At 34.2% G+C, this 22,515-nt stretch overlaps 1 protein-coding gene and 1 pseudogene across 3 annotated transcripts in view; one reads left to right on the top strand and one right to left on the bottom strand.

Moving 5' to 3' along the window:
• The window catches only part of LOC117180821, a 46,735-nt gene that overhangs the window by 20,139 nt on the left and 4,081 nt on the right, over positions 1-22,515 (bottom strand). Inside the window, exons 4-6 of one of the 3 annotated variants that reach the window (XR_004468055.1) lie at positions 20,532-20,907; positions 8,924-9,023; positions 8,696-8,842 (exon numbers count right to left, since the gene is read on the bottom strand). Coding sequence is in view for 1 of the 3 variants with exons in the window: in XM_033373342.1 (XP_033229233.1) it covers positions 20,685-20,907 (223 nt within the window). In the remaining 2 variants the exon portion in view is untranslated. Of the gene's footprint in view, positions 1-8,695; positions 8,843-8,923; positions 9,024-20,462; positions 20,908-22,515 lie in introns of those variants that run through there. The other 2 variants (XR_004468056.1, XM_033373342.1) reach the window with 2 other exon arrangements.
• LOC117180613 lies at positions 1,394-7,382 on the top strand (annotated as a pseudogene).

A 22,515-nucleotide genomic window follows, 5' to 3' on the forward strand; every position in this document is an offset into this window, starting at 1 on the left:
GAATCCGCCATATCTCGGCTAAGAAAAATCTTATCAAAAAGTTAGGCATCGCATTTTGAAGGTAAAGAGTAGTTCTTTACGATGCCATTGTCAGTTTGTGAAGAAAAAAAAATTTTCCTTGATGTTACGGGGCCTCGAACACATCAAAATAACGGGTTTTTGACCCTTTTAGGTTAGAATATCTCGAAAACTGAGGGTGATGGAATTTTTCTGAGGTCAGATTCGGATTCAGCGCAGCAAAAACCTTCGGGTATAGTAGGTCTGGTCTCTGGTTCTGAGAATTGTTGACCTGTGTTATCCACGAAATTTAATTTTGAAAAATATCTTCAAACCAATTCTTAAATTTTTATAGTTCAATTTTCTAGTGGAAGAAGGTCCTTGAAATAAATTGTAAGGCATAATATTATTACTGGTGAGTTCCCGAATATGAGATATTCTCGTAGTAAGCGACAGCAGGATTTCGGTTAAACTAAGAGGCCCACTCTGTTGATTCTATCACTAACTTGCAGCCCTTGAAACAAAAGTAATTTCATGGTAAAGTCAATTTTTCATTTTGCTTCTAAATATTATGAGCGAACACTTTGTGAAATCGGTGGTGGCCGAGTTTTTGGAAGGGAAGTCTTTAAACCCTATTTTTTATGCATTAAATAATTATTTAGCAGTACAATCTGCCTGGAGGAATAGAAATTGAATGGCTAAGTAGGAAAATATCGAAAGTGTTCAAGTCTTTCATTCTACACTTCTACAGGTCAGGCGTAGTAAGTGCGTAGTTGCACGGTGTGGTTCTCATAATTATATAAAAAGGTTTTTGACTACTGCAAAAAATAAATATTTCTAAATAACAGTAAATTTATACTTCGGAAACATAGAATAAAGTTTTTCATTAAAACCCTGGCGGACCGAAGGAACCGAATGGAGCCTCTATAAAGTACCCGTAAAGACCCCATTGGGTCGCCATTCGATACCTTTTTTAAGAACTCAAAAAACAGCAAGATCAACTTTTAAACTGTTGAAATTCGGATTGTACGTTAAATTTTCTATTAGAAACTCACGGAGTAATCGCAATACTTTTTTTTGCAGCGTTAAAAGTTTTTAAAAATATCATTAACTTCAGCTGAAGGCGATTTCAAGCCCATACATAATAGCTCAAGTAGTATGTTGCGCGCGAAGTTTAAGGCCTCCAGTCCATGCACCAAAACCTCCGGATCTCAGAATGGCTGGTATGAAGCGTTGACTAATCAGAAAATTTCCGAGGAAACAATGTCTCAATCTCGAGCCGAAGTTAGCCGCAGATGAAATTTACTATAGTGCGTGTCATATTTGTTGTGAGTGTTTTTTATTTTCAAAAGTTTTTACCAGTTGAGGTTATAAGAAATAATAAATTATTAACATAATGAGCAGAGTTGATGAATTAAGTGAACATGATGTAAGTATCAAATTTACATACAGCCTTATAGACTTTTTTTCCTTTTTTTATGTGAAAAGTTTAATTTGAGGCTTTAAGATTATGTATAACGTATACACCGGCTCATATCTTTAACAATGTTTCAGTTGCAAAAATTGAATAATTTATAATATTTTTCTGGATGTAAAAGAGGAAAGGAGAATAAAAAAAGAATTTTTTCACTTTTAATTATATTTTGTATAGTTCCACATTCAATTGTTTGCAATAGATATTCGTAACATGCATACAATTAACAATTTTAATTCAAAATTTATAATAATTTTGTAGATATACTTAGCATTTATTGTATTTTAAATACTTGTATACTTAATTTCGCGCCAATAAGCGTTCCGTTCATTTCCAAAGTTGTCAACACATGTACCGGAATGACCGTAACCCGGAATAACCGGAACACCAATCACAGATCATGTTTGACAAGAAGGAACTTTTTCGTTTTGTTGAAGGTGCTATGCGATTTTTTTTCCGGTCATTCTGGGTTAAGGTAATTCCAGTGCATGTGTTTGACAACTTTGGAAATGAACGGAACGCTTATTGGCGCGAAATTAAGTACACAAGTATTTAAAATACAATAAATGCTAAGTATATTTACAAAATTATTATAAATTTTGAATCAAAATTGTTAATTGTATGCATGTTACGAATATCTGTTGCAAACAATTTAATGTGGAACTATACAAAATATAATTAAAAATGAAAAAAATCTTTTTTTATTCTCCCTTCCTCTTTTACATCCAGAAAAATATTATAAATTATTCAATTTTCGCAAATGAAACATTATTAAATATATGAGCCGGTGTATGCGTTATACATAATCTTAAAGCCTCAAATAAAACTTTTCATATAAAAAACGCAAAAACAATCTATAAGGCTCTACGTAAAGTTGATACTTACATCATGTTCCCTTAATTCATCAACACAGCTCATTATGTTAATAATTTATTATTTATTATAACATCAACTGGTAAACACTTTTGAAAACAAAAAACAGTCACAAAAAATGTGACACGCACTACAGTACATTTCATCTGTTTCCGTAGAAATTTTCTGATTGGGCAACGCTTCATTCCGGCCATTCTGAGATTCGGTCGTTCTGGTGCATGGACTGGAAGCCTAAAAATAAAATTCTCTCTTACTTGCATCGCAGCGTTGTTGTCTGAGGTTTCCAATGCGTGGCGCTAGCATCCAGACAACATTCTTAAAGTTACCGACGGAACGCTTATTAACTGTTGCTAAAAGAAGATGCACTTCATGGACATAGGAAACAAGGGACTAGGCATGCCATTGCGGGGGTGATGCATTGAGGGGGGAGGTTCCGCCACCTTTTGATGTCCCGCGGCAAACATGGCAGCGCCCACATATTTATATTTTCATGCACAGTTTGTCGGCAAAAATGCTCGTGCGCATAATCAAATGGCACATCGTAAGATGGCGGCTCTCCCGACTCATGGAATATTCCCCCCTCCCGTGGATTCAACCCCGCTCGCCCAAGTCAGAATGGCATGCCTAGTCCCGTGTTTCCTATGTCCATGATGCACTTGAAATCGCCTTCGGCCCATGTAAATGACAGGTATTTTATTTTTTTAAGTTTTTAACGCTGCAAGAAAAAGTATTGCAATTACTCCGTGAGTTTCTAATGCAAATTTTAACGTAGTATCCGAATTTCAACAATTTAAAAGTTGATTTTGCTGCCAGGGAAATAATACTTTGTTTTGCATTTTATTAGCGATTTCCTGGTGTATCTCATATTATGAGAATAGCTTGACGAATTTGGGAAAAGAACATTTTTTACATTTTCTGTATTTTCAGCCGAAAAAAAATTAGATGAAATTTTTCATTTAAGCACCTTATTGTAAACTAAATTCCTTTAAAAATTACCTATATTACTTTTAAAATCAGTCCATAGAAATCCGGCAATCACACCAAAAAAAGTTGATATCTCATATTTGGATATTCTCCTCTAATTGCATGCTAAATAATAAAATAAATTTGTACATCTTTTTATTTTACGTTTCCACCGACATCGTACTCTGTTTGCCAAAATAAAAAATTTTAATGTGGGAAAATTCGCTAGAAGGGAAAATTAAGTCTATAAAAATTTGCCGAAATAGAATATTTAAATCTATTATAATTAACTTCTGGAGATCCATATACTACGTATTTTTTAATAATAATCATTCAGTTTTAAAGTACTAAATATTTTGTGATGTTTTTATCATTTTTCATATTTCAATTTACATTGAAATAATAACAAAAAAGAAAAACCAATTTTCTTATTTACTAAGTTGCTCGCATTCCTCTAACTAAAAGTTATATTGTCAGTTGTTGTATACAAAATTATTATTATTTTATTTTTTAGATTAGCCAAAAAAGTTTTTCTGGGATGAGTAGGCTGCTACCGAAAATTTTGGACGATTAGATACACCGATTTTCAAAATCTGTAAAATTGTAACGTAAAAATTCTAATACGATTTACTCAAAATAAGCTAAATTTTTTACAGCAGACCTTTTTCAAACACATTCGGAAACTCAATATCCCTGGAGTATATGTTTCTATTTCTTATTTAAACTGAAGATTATATTTTTATAGCAATCCGCAGCCGACCCTGCTTTATTTTGCGGTCAGTTTGTAAGCTTGAGATTGTCAAATTACACACCTATTTTCTCGAAACTGGATTACTTTATCTGATCAAACTTCTCTTTCCTCAGTTTAGAAATACTTCAGCTTGGAAGTTGGCTTTTGTTTTACCTCTGAATGCTGATTTGGATTTTACATAGTATTTTTTATTTTACAATTTCTTTGTTCATCAGAGCGACTGTGAACAGGAGGAAACTCAAATGCCAGTCGCGATGAGAGAACCTCCGGAAATCTCATGGGAAAACACTTTAGGTGCACCAACTGAAGTATCATTCGATGAAGAGACCAAAGTTTTGCTACCAGATTGTCTACAGGTCTCGATATCACCGCCAACAACCTTGGCTGAACTAATGAAGCGAAGCGATACTTTTCCTATTTCATTTCCAATTAACACCCCTCGATGTTTTGCTCTAAAGAGTCGAGGAATTGGTACTGCTATCTTAAAAGTTCGAACAACCCTCTATACTTTATGTCAATTTAACTAAATTCAATTTCCTACTCGTAATTGTATTAATTTAATACGATTTTATTTTTCAATATAGATGAACGCAAATTCAGTCTATCCCTTAATTCACGAAGGAATGCTTACTCTGATTTCTGCATGGTTAAAGTACAAAAGGCAAAATGGAAGTGGTGTCGAAAAGGCGATGTACAAAAATATGGGCCTCATTCAATTTATTCAACGTTTTGTGGAAAAAGGGCTGTTTGCTTCTTGAACCCGTGCGATAGTTGCTTCTTGAACCCATGCTCATAGATCAAACGCGTGGAGATGGCGGTTGGGAATCTGTTGGCACTGAGGTTGAAAAAGAACCACTTGTATGCAAATTGTTCTTTCTGATTACGGCATTGACGTCTCGTGATCTATCAGATCTCGAAGCCTTTTTTAGCTTTCCCTTAAAAAAATCTTTGTTAATATCTGGTCACAGAAGAGTAATTAGTCAGATCTCGAAACCTTTTTTAGCTTTCCGTTTAAAAAAATACTCGTCAGTGACTGGTCACAGAAGAGTGATCTGTCACAACACGAAACCCTTTTCCAAATCTCCCTTTAACAAATATGGGTGTTAGGTTTTGTTCACAGAAGAGTCATGTGTCACAGATCGAAACTTTTTTCAGGTCTGCCTAAAAAAATACTTGTCAGTGACGGACGACTGAAGAGCTTGATTTATAAAAAAAAATATGTGGCGAACGGGTATGGTTAAGGGAAATACGTGTAGTCGAAGGTGAGTTTAAGGGCCTTGCCAAAGAAACTGTATGTACCAATGGATGTTATAAATTGCAGTTTCTCATTAAACTATGAGTGACTTTACGTCTTTAAGGAGTGTAGTGTAGGTAAAATGTGTGTGACCATTGGGGCGTGATCTCAAAAATGTATATAAGAGACGTCGTTTTTTAGAAGTAGCATGGTTAAAAAAAGATTTAAGAAAAATAGATGTGGTGAAGGATGTCGCTAAGTTGTATAGTCAAAAAAAGTTGTCTGAGAACAACGCATGGACATAGGAAACACGGGACTAGGCATGCCATTGCGGGGTTGATGCAATGAGGGAGGAGGTCCGCCATCTTTTGATATCCCGCGACAAACATGACAGTGCCAACATGTTTATATTTTCATGCACAGTTTGTCGGCAAAAATGCTCGTGCGCATAATCAAGTGGCACATCGTAAGATGGCGGCTCTCCCCACTCATGGAATTCTCCCCCCTCCCGTGGATTCAACCCCGCTCGCCCAAGTTAGGATGGCATGCCTAATCCCGTGTTTCCTATGTCCATGGAACAACGTGAGTGGCTAAGAAGCGTAGTTAATATAATTTTTGTAGCTAAAGAGCATGGATAAGGGCATTGTCTGTGAAAGTGGGTATTGCTAAGGGTGTGTTTAAGGGCCTTCCTAATAAAGCTTGGTATGATTGAGCGCGTGATTGAAGAAAAGAGGTGTGGCAAAGGGTTTTACAAAGGGTATCTCAACGAAAGTTGACTTGGTTAAAGGGCGTTACGAAACGAATTATGGATGTGTGTGTATGCATGTGTGTATGCATGCATCAGTGTGCGTAGTCACGGGCAAGGCCTTATTAATATACATATACCCTCCTGTGTTCTTGCAAAAGTGTTCTCATATGATGAAACTAAATTGTCAGCTATGATGGTTCTGTCTTCTCACACAGAATTTATTAATGGTGGTTCCCTAGATAATAGAGGAGTAGTGTCTCCTGATCCTAAAGATATCCAACCCAGAGGTGTTATTATGGTACCTGTGGGAAGCAGGTTATTCTTTATATCCAATCAATTCAGAAAATTTATCAATAAAGGTTTGATCTAGTTTTTCTAATAATAAATTCATAATTATTATTTGTTTAGGTTTGAGAGGCTACAAGTTATGGAATATCAGGACGCACTAATTACTCCTTTACAGAATAATATGGATAATGGGTGAGAAAAATATTAAAATATATAAAAATGCATTCAATTAAGGCATATATAAATAAATTCTTCGGTAATTCACTTGTTAAGACATGGCCCGGATATTGATGGGACCACAGACGAAAATGATGGATTAAGAGTAGTATCAGCCAAATTTTATGGAGAAGAGTACCACCCAATTGATGTTTATCAATGCTATATAATTAGTTAATTAATTGACTGTGCGTGTTTTCTTAATTTCCTGTATATAAAAATTGTAATTACTCTCTGAATATAAGTTGTAGACTTGTATTTACGTTCATACTCTATTTTATATTTTATCAAAAAATATGATCGTAAAGTTACTGTTATTAAAGTTTGCAAATTAATCAAAGAATCTTTTGCATAGCATACTGCATGGCGAATTTATTATAAAATTGTATAATTCAAATAGCTATGAAATTAAAAAAATAATCTTTTTTACAGAGGTTTGGAAAATTATGCAACACCAGGAAATTTATTTCCTGAAAACTTTCGAAATCGCAATCAAGAAGATGAATAAAAAGTTAAAGTATGTTTCGGATATCATGTTTTCATACTTAAGATCTCAAAAGTGTGGCGATGTTGGAAACGGTGACTACCTTGGCTAGGGTCTTTTTCAGCGAGTGGAAACCCAGCCGCTGCATGTAGTACTCAAAGTGCAGAACTTCATAATGCGAGAATAAATCCAAGAGTCAATGGTGATGGTTTACATTTAGTTTCTCCAGAACACGGAATTTTACAAATTTCAGATTATGCAAAACTTCACCTTGCTTAGGTACAAAAAAAGAATCATATTCCCTTGTAAATCTATGAAAAAATATATTTTTTATTTTCTTTCAATAATTTTAAATAAAAACCAAATGAATGTTTTCAGTTTATTTTTAGTTTATGTCCATTTTTCTGCAGAACGCAAATTATATATTTCGATATAAAAACAAGAAAACTGTTGACCAATTCCATTTCGAGCTATGATTTGGTATTTGTACATATCATTGTTTAAAAATTAAAGGAACAACTATTCCAAAGTTTATTAAATACATTTGTTGTATTTTTTTACAATCTTCCGATGGTTACATGCGAGTTCTCAAAAATGGACAGAAAATTATTTAAAATACAGTATTTTCCGATCGAGCATAGGTATTCGGGATTTTATTTGTTTATTCTACATGGGAATTTTTTTCTTTTAATTGATACAAAGAAAATTTTTAAAATTTAAAAATAGTGACTTTTTTATCAAATTTTTCTACTTGATTTTTCAGCATACTTTTAAATATTTTTTTTAGAAAAATAAAGGTGCCAGATAGGAATATATATTATACGCCATTTTAAAAATATCTCATTTTTTCATCCATATAGAACTCATAGGATGTCTTTCTTATATAACTAGAAACTATAAACAAAATATAAGAAAAAATGAAAAAGGTGGGGCTTTCAAAAAATTTTTATTTTTTCCATAGAATTTGGAAACATGAAAATAAGATTTTCAGCAAAACCCCACCTTCTTTCTTGCGCTTGTGACAAGCTTTGCTCACAAGTTTGAGCGTGCCTGCGGCATGCACTATTCCTTATCGCGCTTCGCGCTCTATATTGTATTAACCTCCCGCTACACGTTCGGTCTTTGTATTTCCTCCACATTTGTGTGCAAGCTTTTTAAAATTAAAGGCCAAAATTGCGACAACTGTAATATGGTGAATGTGAATTCTTTTTTGTTAAAGCTCATTACGGATATCGTGCTTCGCACTCGATTTACTCGCAAATGCAAACATTTCTACATTATGTTCAACTTTATTATATCAAATGTATATTGTATTTATATCTATAACTCGCCTCGGTCTGGAGCTGCGAATACAGACAAATTGCAAAATAAAGTAGAGGAAATGGCTCGAATATGGCACACCAACTCCATTTCGATAAATTGCCGGGACTCTATGAACCGAAATTGAATGAATAATAGGTTATTCGAAAGGTTATTAAATAACCTTTTGAATGGTACGATTGGTTTTTTTCACATCACCAGCGGTTCTTTTTTAATTAAAGGTTTTGCAAAAAACGTGGTTTTCGAAAATCGAAAAAGGATGGCTCGAAGTAAAAATCAAAATACACCAAAAATAAGCAAGTTAACGGTATGCTAATATTTATGAATATATTGTAAAGAATACAAACCCTCTAGGATCATTCGTTGCAGGTAGTACACTCTAATTAAGATTCCTTCTCTGGCAAAGTGAATGTCTAAATGTGATTTGCTTGTATAGGCAATATTTATTAATACAACTCCATTCGCAAGATATAAAATGGACATTTAAGGCTTATCTAAAATGAACAAGAGGATAACTGTTTATATATTTTTTTATCTCACTTTTCCAGTAATGCACAGCAAACAATTAAACTTACCATTTTTTCTACTATCCTAAAGAGCATTCAACTCCTACTATTACTAATGGAGTACACGTTTTAATGTGCCAGAAATCCAAGGGTGCCATATTTGAGCCATCTACTCCAAAAATTTTATGTTTCATTATTACGTTAGTATATGTTTCTTATTTTGCATTAAACGCTATTCTCAGCTACAAAAATATTTTCACTGTTTTGTTTTTATAATAAAAAAACAGTCCGCGTGTAGGAGTGATGCTACCCAAGCAAGCACACTCCTTTGTTAAATATTTTAGAGGTTTTATAAGGATGCTTCAATAACTTCTACTCTGACACATGATTGTTTATGAACACTCTGAAGCTCTTTATTTAATATAATCAGCACTCAGAACACTTAACGCGATACTAGATTTGGAGAGCGATTTACTCGCGTGAACTGTTGAAGAAAAACAGAAAAATGTCGCACTCGCCAGTCGCTCGTGCGCGCGCTATCGATGGCAGCAAAAGGGCAGCGCCATTTCGTCACTTTTGCTATTAGGTATTTTCACTTGAACCATCAGCTAACTTCACTTTATTGAAAGCAGACGGGAAAACAATGGATTAAATTCATGGAAAAATCTTTATTTCTGTAATATCTTTGTAATTATTAATAATTATTATCATTTTATTATTTCATTAAATAGTAATTAACAAATCAAAACTATTTTTCAAATACAATTATACAGGGTGTTCCAGACTCAAATGTCGCGACTTATATGTCTGTATAAACAAGCAAAAAAGAAATCGAAAATTCCTTTTCCAAAAATCAGTTGAAGTTTTAGTTTGTGAGTTATAAAATGTTTAAGCTGGACCAATCAGGAGCGCCGCATTAACAGCTTAAATATCTTATAACTCAAAAATTAAAACTTTAACTGATTTTTGGAAAAGGAATTTTCGATTTATTATTTTGATTTTTATACAGCCATAGAAGTCCGGACACTTGAGTCTGGGATACACCGTATAGAAAAAATTAGTTTTTACAAAGATATTAGCAAAATAGAGCAAAAATGGACTGAATCCCATGCATTTAGTCCCTTGTTTTTCCCTCTGCAATCAACAAATTGACGTTAGCTGGTGGTTGAAAATATCTAATTGACAAAGCTACTTCTTACACTCCCTCCCTTGATCGATTGTCAGTACTTTTTTTTCTTCTGAATATATATATATATGAATGAACTTTATAATAGTTTTAGGTAGAATAAAAATTACATTAGCAAAGAGATGTATTTAACTACTAAGGACAAAAGTAAATCTATAATGCAACTAAATGAGTTATCTGTTTTGATTAATTATCTTATCACTTAATTGGGTCGCTTTTGTTCTCCTTGCATAGAGTCCGTTTATCATTATTCTGTAAACATAAAATCACACAAACTATTAGTTTAATTTACTAATTTTTAATTAAACTCAGGATGCTTTTAACTCATTTTTGTTACTTAACCTCTTATATAAGTAAACTCTTTTTCGGCCTAAGGTTTTGTCATACTATCCGCTAAATTCTCTTTAGTGCGTATCCACTGTACTTTAACCTTTTTCTTATCGACACATTGTTTTATAAAATCACCATGAGATTCTGCCATGGGTTTTCTAGTTCCTGTTTCTTCTCTGAATGATAGATCCCTCTGGATATTTTGCAAACTCTAGTAAAATGTTTTAAGTTTATGACTTCCATCTATTTCAGTGCAGTCTCTTGCAGACCTGTTGTCGCACCATATGGTTACAGGAAACAGATTTCTCCCAATTAGATACCTGAGTGACATGTCCAGAGGTATCAACTTTTGCAATGCATCACTCATAGCAAAGTATTCTGCCTGACAGATGGACAGTGTTGTACACGATTGCTTGTTGCTTCTCCAAGCAATAAGATCACCAAATAATGTTATGATGTATCCGCCAGTAGATGTTGAGTTTTAAGAATCTCTGAAACTCGAGTCAGTCAGTGCCTCTATGTGCTCAGAAGTAGACGTGAATCTTATACCCAGATCATTTGTTCCTCTTAAATATCTAAATATTCTTTTCACATCATTCAAGATATCCTCAGTAGGTTCTAATTGGTTGCTTGCTAAATAATTAACAGCATACGCTATACCTGGCCGTGAAGCATTTGCTAGATACATCAAACTTGCAATAGCCTCTCATAAGGTACCTTCTTGATTTCCTCAATTGGCTCAGAATCTTCGGTGTGAAGTTTGACGCTCTTAGTTCTATTTTTCACTTGTCGAGTAAACATAGGTGTACCCTGGGGCTTGCACTCTTTAATTTTTAATTTTTCTAAGACTTTGTCTGCATAAGTAGCCTGATGTATTAAAATATTTGTTTCCTGTCTGTTCCTCTGAATTGTCATTCCACAAAGTTTCTTGGCTCTCCTTTTAATTTGATTGAGCTTGCCAGCACCATTGCTAGCAATTAATATGTCATCTATATATAGTACGATCATTTCTTGTCAGCTTGTTTGTCTCTAAGTGAACGGGAATGGATTGTGAAGGTCATTCTCAAGACCTAGTTTACGCACTTCTTCTGAAAATTTTGTATTCCATTTCTTTGGACTTATTTTTAAGCCATATCAAGATTTCTACCATATACAAACTTTGGATAATCTCATTACCTTTGAATTATTTACTCCTTCTGGTATTTCCCTAAGTACCTACTCTTCCAGTTCACCATCCTGTGGTGTTAGTATATAAAATATCCGTAAGGGCCTGAGGGCGCTTCTTTCCTTGTCCGGGTCAGTTGATAGATCATCAGTCGGTCCATATCCTCCGTACGTATAACCGAATATTCGGTATTATCTTCACCATAGTATCCCTGACTTTATACTAATTAGTGATCAGTTAGTGGTAGCACTATATGGTGGCTGCGGTGGAAACGAAATTGTTCACGTTTTCGAAGGGGAAAACCAGTGGAATAGTGAGAAAAAAATATAAACTAGTGAAGGCTCATTAAGTGAGAGAGGAAACACGCGCGTCATACAAGCACTCAAACTATACAACGCTCAAGTAACTTCGGAGCAGGACCAAGTGTTAACAGGGTTGAGCTCATTGCTAAATCTAGGCTAGATTTAGATGAATTTGACCAAACTAATGCTAATCTAATTCACAAATATCTTATGCAGGAAATCGCCTCCACACAGAATCCTCAAAACCTAACCTCCCAAGTAATGGTTTATCCTAACCTATCTTTTCCGAACATAGACTCTGAAATGGATACAAGTATCTCCTCAGAAACTACAAACAATGTAGCTCCTAATCTTAATCACAGCGAAAATGGGAATCCTTCTGAGCAAAGCCCTCATTTGGCTATAAATAAAGTAAAAACTACCAACAAGGGAACTTTAGATGACCCTCATAATGATAGTAATACCTCCAAATCGAGACATACTAACAGCACCCAATTTCCTTCCAAAAATTTTAAGGATGTAGTCATTGAATGCAAAAAGAAGGGAACATCTAGATTTACTATACTTTGCAAATCTGGCCCTGGAGCCAAACAAATTGTCAAAAACTTAGACAAAATTAACCCTAATCTCAAAGCCCACATCCCTAACTTCAGAGTCACTCGTTTAGGTATACTAAGAAATGGGCCTGTTGATTTCTCAATAGAAGAAATTAAAGAACAATCAATTAGTTCTGCCCCTATCGTCGAAGTCAAACGCTTTGAATGGAAAGGGAAAGAGGGAAATTCAACTGCTGGTGCCACAGTTCTCCTTACCTTCGATGGTCAAATCTTACCACAAGACATTAAACTTTTCTTCCTTTTCCCCCGTGTTGATCCTTATGTCACTCAACCAAAGATTTGCTATTCCTGCTACAGGCACGGATATTTAAAAAGCATTTGCAAAAACCCGCGATGCTTATACTGTGGCGAAAAACCCCATGACATAGGTCAAATCTGCGCCATAGTCTCTGATAATCCTAATTTTTTTAATTCTGATGGATCCCACTGGGCCACTGATAAACCTTGCCGCAAATACGTAGAAGAAAAATAAATTAGCAAAATCGCGGCCTATAAAAACATTGGAATCAAAAGTGCAGCTTTTCTGCATAATCAAGAAAAACTAAATCGAAATTCATCACCAAATCTAATGACCCCCAATAGCTTTATTGACTGGGACAATTTCCTCAATTCAATTTCGGGACATTTCCCCTCTATATTTATCGGAGGAGACTTCAACTGCCATCATGAATCATGGGAATGCGATGTATCCTCTTCCTCCGGAAACAAATTATTAGAGGCCATTGGGAGTTCTACTCTCAACATTCTCAATTATAGTTCTCCTACACGTTTTACCTGTCCCTACGAAGCCAAATCAGCTATAGACCTCGCTATTGTTTCAAGCAACCTCTTTCCCCTTAGTGACTGGAAGGTTGAACAAGACAAAGTGGGCAGTGATCATTTCCCAGTCTCCACAACTGATGGAATTTTTTGCTGTTTCTTCAAGCTTTTTTTCATAAATACAACCTGAAAAAGGTTTGTTGGACCACCTTTTATGACACCTTAAAAGGTGTTCAATTCGATGATGCAGATACTTATGTTACTCCAACTCCCTTCTTAGCTCTTCAAACACACTATAACCTCTTTGACTTAATTGATACAGCACTCCACACAGCAGGACCAAAAATAAAAAACAAACCCTCCCGAGATCATCCAAATTCCCTACCTTGGTGGAATGAAGAATGCACCAAACTTGGAAGACAAAGAAAGGCCCAACTTGGCAGACACCGCCACAGGTGCACCTATGAGAACTTTCTGGACCTTCAAAAAATGAAAGCCACTACAAAACGAACCTTTAAAAACCAAAATACTAGGGTTCAGATCTTTTTGTGAATCCTTTTCTTCAACCTCGAAGCTCTCTAACGTTTGGAACAATATTCTAGGCTTCAGACATAGATTATTATCTCCTCCCTCACCTACCACTTCCACTGCGAACACAGAAACCGTAACAAAAATGAAGTATTTCATAGAAAGATTCCACCAAGTCAGGGCACCCCCAAATGACCTATCTCCTATTCTTCCCTTCCTAATTCCCCACCTCCTTACGTTCCCACCATAACTTCACACCATCTTTCAGTACCATTTAGACTTCAAGAAATAAAACATGCTGTGAAAAAATCTAAAACCAAATCCTCTCCCGGTCTTGATAAAATTAACTATGAAGATATACTCGCATCCTACTTCTTGAAACTTTTGGAGAGACTGATTACTAATCGTTTAAATTGGTGGCTTAAAAACCAGATGCAAATCCATAAATCTCAGTTTGGATTTAGAAAGAATAGATCTTGTAGTGATAGTCTTGCCATCCTATTCACAGAAATTCATACCTACTTCGCAGAAAACTCCTGCACAACAGCATTGTACCTCGACGTAGAAGCGGCTTATGATAGGGTGGTCCCTAATATTTTAATTAATGACTTGCGAAAAATACATGTTCCCTAGGAAATCTGCAAATTTTTTGAAAACCTAACTACAGAAAGGAACGTGTTCTTTAGAATTAACAACTCAAATGTAGGCCCATATAAATTTCAGAGAGATCTCCCCCAAGTATGTGTCTCAAGTCCAACCTTATATAACATGTACACAATAAACATTCATAAACATATCCACCCCTTAAGTAAAATCCTACAATTTGCTGATGACATTGTCATATTTTACTCATCACGTAACGTTCACGAATGCATCCACATCTTACAATTAAGCCCTAACTCACAACAACATTTTTTTAAATTAAGAGGCATGAATATCTCAGTTGAAAGGACTAAGTTAGTTATTTTTAATTCCAACAAGAATCGCATCCCAAGGGATTCCCATGTAACTTTAGACAATAACAGAATTTTACTTTCTTATGAAGTGACCTTCCTAGATCTCTCGATCATGTACGCCGAACTAAAAGAGCCTCCCCTACTTCACCGCTTACAACTCCTAACAAAAAAATTTATCTTAAAAGTCTTTTCTATGGAAGACCATCCATTACTTGAATCCCTTTATAGGCTAGAATCAACCACAGCTAGAAATAATGCTTACAATTATAGAAATACCTTCCTCTTACTAAATGTCTACATACACTTAAATAAATTTGAGTCCAAAATTATGTATTCCTATACCCCTATCAACTACCTCTTAGATCACTCTCTTGAATTCGATACCCCTAACATAAACCTACAGTTGGGCGAAATGTTAATGAAAAGTTATTCCCCAAACCTGGACTTTAACCAATATATTAGGAAAAACGTCAAAAATGCAAAAAAATTTTTACACAGATGGTTCTAAGAAAGAAGCAACTAAACACACAGTATTCGGAATTACTTGTACCCCATTACAAATCTTTAGGACATTTAAATTATTTCACCACTCATCCATTTTCACGATTGAAGCTGCTGCTTTATCTGAAACATTAGAAATTATACTAGAGGAAGAAATATCCACAGCTGTAATAGCCTCAGTCTCCAAAAGCGTTTTACATACATGCCTTAACTTTAATCACTTGGAAACTAAAAATTATTTTATTAACAAAATAAGAAATCTTATCTTCCCTTATACTGATTTCTTTAAGTCAATCTATGACACGTACTTCAGACTTACGAATTCTGACCTAGAAAGAGATAGTTCACGCAGACGAGTGGGCCTTTATTACATTCAAAACTTCTTTTCAACCTTTCCAAAACCTTTGTTTTTTTCAATCAAATTCGGTAAATAGAAATGATATTGTTAATATCTGTCGTCTTAGAAGCAATCATTAAGCTCTTGCTGGTAGTTTAGCGAGGAAAAATTTCGTAGAGTCATACGAATGCCCTTGTGGGCATCCTGAAGAAGATATTAATCATTTTTTATGGGCCTGTCCCCGCTTTCATGAACAAAGGAAAAAACTCGAATTATCCTTAACAAAAATAAACAAATTTCCTCCTATCTGTGTGGAAAGCTTCTTATATGAACCTAATAGTTATGCTTGTAATCTAATTGTAAAATTTCTTAGAGACTGCGAACTACTAGTTTAAACTGCTATTTTATATATATTGTTTTCTCCCTTTTTGCTTTTCTTTACTTATACACCTCATGCTTTGAATTTCTCACGCTTTACGACTCATGAACCCCACAAGTTGTAAAATCACATACATTGCACACAACAATTCTAATTGAATTATCCGCCTACTCTACGAACACTGATAAGCGTCTATAGCTCCATCTTTACTATATCCATGAAAATATATACTTGAAAGTCTAGAAAATTATAAATACTTGCTATGGCCGGATAGGTCTCGCTGTTATCAACAAGGGATCTCCAACGCGGAAACTTGGACATGCTTACAGACCTAGTGCTAAAGAAAAGAACAGCAAAGAAGAAGAAGAAAAACTTCAGAGCAATGTCACAGAACAGGGACGTTAATAATGGAGATACCGACGGAATCGGTGTGAATGACCGGGTTATCGTTGGTATACCTCAAATGGCAAACGATTCTGTTGGCAGACCTCTTATTTTGTCCTTGAGATGAACGATTGAAATTGTTCGAGCAATCATCTCCTTTATGGTCAGTTTCACAATTACATATGTAACAGAGCCAGCGATTCAAGTTTATTAGTGGAAACTCTTTTTGTTAATGTCCACCTCTGTTGCATCTGAAACATTTGTTTTTATTAGTCCTGGATTTTTGTGAGCTTGCTCTAGATGCTGTTGGTTTTCTGGGCTCGAAATTCTTTGAACGTGGAGCTGACTTCACCTATCCTACTATCCCTTCATCTCTAGAGAAATTCCATGGGCTCTGTCAAACCCAAGATCTTCTTGTGATAATCCTTATCGATATGACTGATCATTATGTCTTTTACAGAATTTTTCCTCAAGGTAACCTCAATTTCTGAAAGTCCAGTCGGTTGTGGTATTTTAGGATCAATCAGAGCTACATCCAGCTTACCAGCTCTGTTTTGAGACAGTCCAACCAAACTTCAAAAGTCGCTTTTGAGGTTAATTTATCATTTCTCCGACTTTTCGGTCTCATGTTTTTAATTTTATTTGTGCTATATCCTTCGTGCACATCCTGGTTATCCTTAGATTTATTCTGTGAGGGTTGCTTCTTTAACCAAGGCACAAGTAGCTTGATTTACTGAAACTTTTGATAGCAAACTGTTAGCCTACTCTTGAGCTCGTGAAATTACATTCTGTAATTCTTCTGAATTTTTATTCAGATTACTCAAGGTTTTCTGAGAGTAATTTTGTGAGTTTGAGCAGGAGGGTGACAAACAATTGTTATGCGCTCTACGAATTTCTATTTCCATCTCTGGATTGAGCATTATTGTCCCAGTCGTATGCTCAGAACCACTTTGAATTGTGGTGATACTGCGCTATAAAATACTCTGTGAATACCTGGACTTGATTGTAGGATTGTCAGATCTGACCACTATGTCTTAAGTACTACAAGTTTTCTCTTATTTCTCAGCGTAATCTCTTCAAACTGAGTCCTGATCCTCATATACATATTCTGCATACTGTTGACTCAGATTGCCATCCTCTTGACTTGATCTCAAGTTATCAACATTACCAGTAATCTGTTCCTGGATTATGAAAGATTCTCAATTAGTCTGAGTTTAACTGAATTTTGATTGTTTTATTGTTTACTCAATTTCGTAATCAACTCTTCACTTTAATTTAATTCGCAATTCTTCTTTTACTCTGAATTTTCTCTCTTTTTCATTAACTCTTCCTCTGAAGTCAGTACCAGATACTTCTCGAATTTACTAGAAGAGTAATGTTTCGTGCTTCTGAACCACGAAGGAATAATAAGGAGACCTAACTCCGTTCCCCCACTTGGCAATAGAAACATTACCGCAAGTGATACGCACATTACAGGAAGATCTTAGATTTGAGTGCGCAGGTGCGCAGTTGTCCTCTTCCTATACATGGAAAAGTGTGCGAGTGAGAAAGTCTGTCAAATTGACATAAGTTGAGAGGTTCTGTTTGTTTTGATGCAAGTGTCAGAATTGTGTTCTAAGCCATAAGGTGTCAAGTTCCGGGTTGTGGACGAAGTTACACGCCGAAGAAGGCAAATACACTTCGTTTTTAAAGCCTTCACTGTAAGTACAATAAACGTCTAATATTTTATTGTTTTACCTAACTGTCATTGAGCCATCAGAATCTTTAGCCTATTTATCATATTACAAATTTAAAAGATACTTACCTATACGTTTCCTTCTCAAAATCTGTTTACACATTTTTCAAACAAATACCGAAAATACTGTTTATATATTTATTTTGTGTATCTTTCGTATGATGATCAACAAAAGAACACAACCTCTAACTTACGTCAATTTGACAAACTTTCTCACTCGCACACTTTTCCATGTATAGGAAGAGGACAACTGCGCACCTGCGCACTCAAATCTAAGATCTTCCTGTAATGTGCATATCACTTACGGTAATGTTTCTATTGCCAGTTTCAGATGGCTTCCCACTGGCAGTTGGGTCTCCTTATTATTCCTTCGTGTTCTGAACTAATAAAGCTGCACTGCAACTATATTCCAGAGTGTTATCACGAAAGTAGGTCAGTTTTTAGTTGTGCAAGCAAATTTATGGGTCACGGCTTCGATACTACTAATCTCCCGAGACAAAGAACATGCTAATTACCAACACAAGCTTTCAACTGAACATTGACCCCAGAACTTTATGCATTTGCTCGAAAAATGTACTCATTTTGAATCTGTGCACTAAATGAAAACTACCCCAAAAGCCAGCGGTCTAAGTCTGGCCGCAAGGCAAGTCAGAGAGGGACACCAAACTCCGGAACAAAATTTCGAATTTACTTTTAGCAGCAGATATCATGAAAGTCAATTCATCAAGAGCGTATATTCATTGAAATTTTGACTGAATACCATATCTCTCATTTAACCTGATAATTTCAATAATACTTCAATCTTCAATTCTTTTAAATTTTAATGCCTCCTAATTTCATGACCTTCTTAATCTTGAATTCCATTAAATTTTTATTTTTAAATATAATTTTTACAAAATCAGTTGTTCGAAGTGACTGAAAAATTGGAATTTTCTGTACATACTCAAAGATTCGAATTCATCAATTTTATCTTCAAGAAATAAGAGATTTTTATCAAACACATCTCATATTACTCTTTTACTTGGTATAATAATTAAACTATACAGCACGGTAGCAAATATTAAGCCCTTTTTTTTATCTACGCGAGCGAAACACGTAGCTGTAAGGGACTAAGGACGTTCGACAAATTACGTACAGGCCCGGGAGAAACCGTCAAAACTCCCTCCGTTTCGTGCAAGCGCAAACGATCTGCTTGCTCGCCGAGCAAAAACAACAACGAACATCGAGCGCTGCGCTATGCACCAACTCAAGGAGTCACTGGCGCCTCACGACAGGGTCCCTAAAAGACGCTTCGCTTGCAGCGCTATTTCGTCACTTCGGTGTATTGACAAAGCCACTTCTTACACCGCGTCATATTAGAAAGAAAATTGTAATTAAACATTTGATTGCAACTTGTGTTGTTTTTCCATAAATTTAATTTGTTTATTTTTAGTGTTATTTTTTACGTTTTAAACTAAAAGCACACAACCTAGCGTAGGGTCATCTTTAGCAAATTTTTAGATAAAATTTAGGCAAAAATTTTTGCGATAAAAATTTGAACTGTCGACCTTTCGACCAAATTTAAAAAGTTTTTATGATCATTTTTTAGGATTTTCAAAAAGCAACGTTTTTCGTCTCTAGTTTTTTTTTATATCGTGTGTTGTTTGGCAACGGCAGACGGACACCATCGTAAAATCAGTTTTTTCGGATTCAACGGGTCTCGAAACGTGGAAATTTAACGAAATCCGCGATAGTCAGTTTTCACATCAAACTAATACCTTCTCATTATGATGAGAATGTAATCTGCTAATATAAAGTAGTCATCGTAAGAATTTCAAGCCCGCCAAACCATTTTTGAGGCCGGGATATTTGTTGTAAATTTAATTTTGATTTTTCTACTTATATTGAATCAAGCTATCAGAAAAAAACTATTTGTCTTTTTTGTTAAAAATATATCTGTTGTAGTTAAGGATTTAAGTATTTCTTGGAAAATTCAGCTTTCTTGGTTAAATTTAACTGTTTTAAAAGGCAAATATTTGGTTAAAAATGTATTTATTTGGTTGAAAATATCTTTCTGGGTTTTGTAGAAAATTCGTTTTATGTTGAAAATAATTTGTTTGAAGTGAAAATTAATCTTTTTTTGTTGAAAATTCAATTATTTTGTAAATAATTTGAAAGAATTTATTTATTGAATGAGAAATCTTTTGTGGTTAGAAATTCCACTTTTGCTAAAAATTCATTTTTTACAATCAATGCAACTGTTTTTTATTTAAAATAAGGATCTTTCCTTTGTTGAAATATCAACTCTTGCACTTTTTGTTGAGAATTCATCTATGTTGGTTAAACATTCTACTGTTGGGTTGAAATTTGAACTAATTTGGTCATTATTAAGAAATAATAATGACTAAATTCACCAAAACACTTTAGTCGGAAAAAATACTTAATATAGGGGGAGGGGGAGGTCAAAACTTACGGACATTAAGAAAGTGGGGTTCGCGTTTCAAAGTTTTAGAACAAACCTTACGTAATGTATGCTCGGCCCCTTATTTGTGAAAGTAAAGAAACTGACGAAACTCGCAAAAAATTAATTTTCAGTCGTTTCTATTTTTCCGTTCATTTATATTTTTAAATTGTTCATGCAATTTTTTAAATGCCCTAGTTTTGATTAAATTTTATCTATCGTATTGCTTTATTTTGATATCAGCTATTTTTTTATGCAATTCTAAATCCTCGTCTAAGAAAGTTCTTGTGCCTTCTAATTTTTCAAGATCTTCCAAAGTATATCCCAAAGTTCTTCTGTACAAAGTATTTGGTAATTCCTCTATAATTTCGGGTACGTTTTCTGGGCTGCGGGATATTTTTATTTCAGTGTTGACTTTAGATTTGTCATCAGTACTGCAAAAAAAAAGTTAAATCAATTACAAATAAAATAGATTTTAAGTTTACAATTAAAACCTCAACAGGGTGTTTACTCAAATCCTGGAAAAAAATTCCCTGATAATTTCAGGTTTTTTCAAAGTATAATTTTTTATAGTGCGAATCCATTACAATATTTTTCAAATTTTTTTTAAACGATTGAATCGGAATATGCATACAGTTTCGCAAGTTTATTATTTGTGTAATTTTTTTCTTTAGTTTCTAGGGATTCAATTAGTACAAGATTTCTTAACTATTAGCACCATCGATTAATATCAATTATAATCGATAATTTTTACCTAAAATATGAATCTTACGCCACAAAATGAACAAAGGAATTCAATTTTCTACTTAAAAAGGCTGCATTTTAAACATGATACTTGAATCTTCAATTAAAAGAGTTATTATTTTTAACCAAACATTTGAATTTGTAACAAACAAGTAAAAGGATTTCTTCTCGGATTTGTTAAATTTTCAACAAAAGAGATTAGTGTTCTACCAAAATTTAACTAAATTTAACCAAAAAAGTCGAATTTTTAATAGGATACATGAATTTTCATCGAAAAATTTTAATTTTCAACGAAATAGTTGAATTTTTCGCTAAAAAATATCAGTTTTCAACAAAGACAATTAATCTTCTATCAGAAAGACGATTTTTCAACAAAATACATACGTTTTCAACTAAAAAAAGATAAATTCATGTTCAACTAAAAAGATGAATTTTCGACTAAAATGATGGAATATTCAATTGAAACATTAACCACTAATATTTTAACTGTTACATTTTCAAACAAAGTGACGAATTTCCAATTAAAATGATTAATCTTCAACTGGAATAGATGAATCTTAAACCATAAAGATGAATTTTCAACGAAAATTGTGAATATTTAAAAGCAATACTTTAATCTTCTACAAAAAAGGCAAATTTTCAAACATGAAGATTAATTCTGTACCAAAAAGACGATTTTTCAACAAATACATGAATTTTCAAGGAAATAGTTGAACTTTTAACTAAAAAATACCAATTTTTAACCAAATACTTGAATTTTGAATTAAAAAAGATCAATTTTCAAATAAAAATGGAATAGATAAACTTTCAGTTAAATAAATTAATTTAAAGAAAAAAATCTAAAGTGAGGAATTTTCAACTAAAATGAAGAATCTTCAACTGAAATCAATGAATCTTAAGCCAAAAAATGTTTTTTTTAACTAAAAATTTTATCTTTCAAACGAAGTAGTTTTATTTTCAACCCACAAGATGAATTTTCAAATAAAATGATGAATATTTACCTACAATACTTGTATTTCCAACAAAAAGATATTATTTTAAACAAGAAGATTAATTCTCTACCAAAAGGACGATATTTCAACAAAATACATCCCGTGTAGAAAATTATCGGGGAACTATTCAGGGCCAAGATAGACCGTCCTGACCGCTAATGTCGTTATAAACGTTTGTATTGTCAAACGTTAATATAGACGAGCTACGAGGGTAGTTCAATAAGTCCTTAGAATTACCAACAGATGGCGCGCGAATCGCTCCAAATCATCTGTTTTCAGTCAGCACCACTCCCGACTAGATATATG

Source organism: Belonocnema kinseyi, chromosome 9 (assembly GCF_010883055.1).
Source record: "Belonocnema kinseyi isolate 2016_QV_RU_SX_M_011 chromosome 9, B_treatae_v1, whole genome shotgun sequence".
Taxonomy (NCBI): domain Eukaryota; kingdom Metazoa; phylum Arthropoda; class Insecta; order Hymenoptera; family Cynipidae; genus Belonocnema; species Belonocnema kinseyi.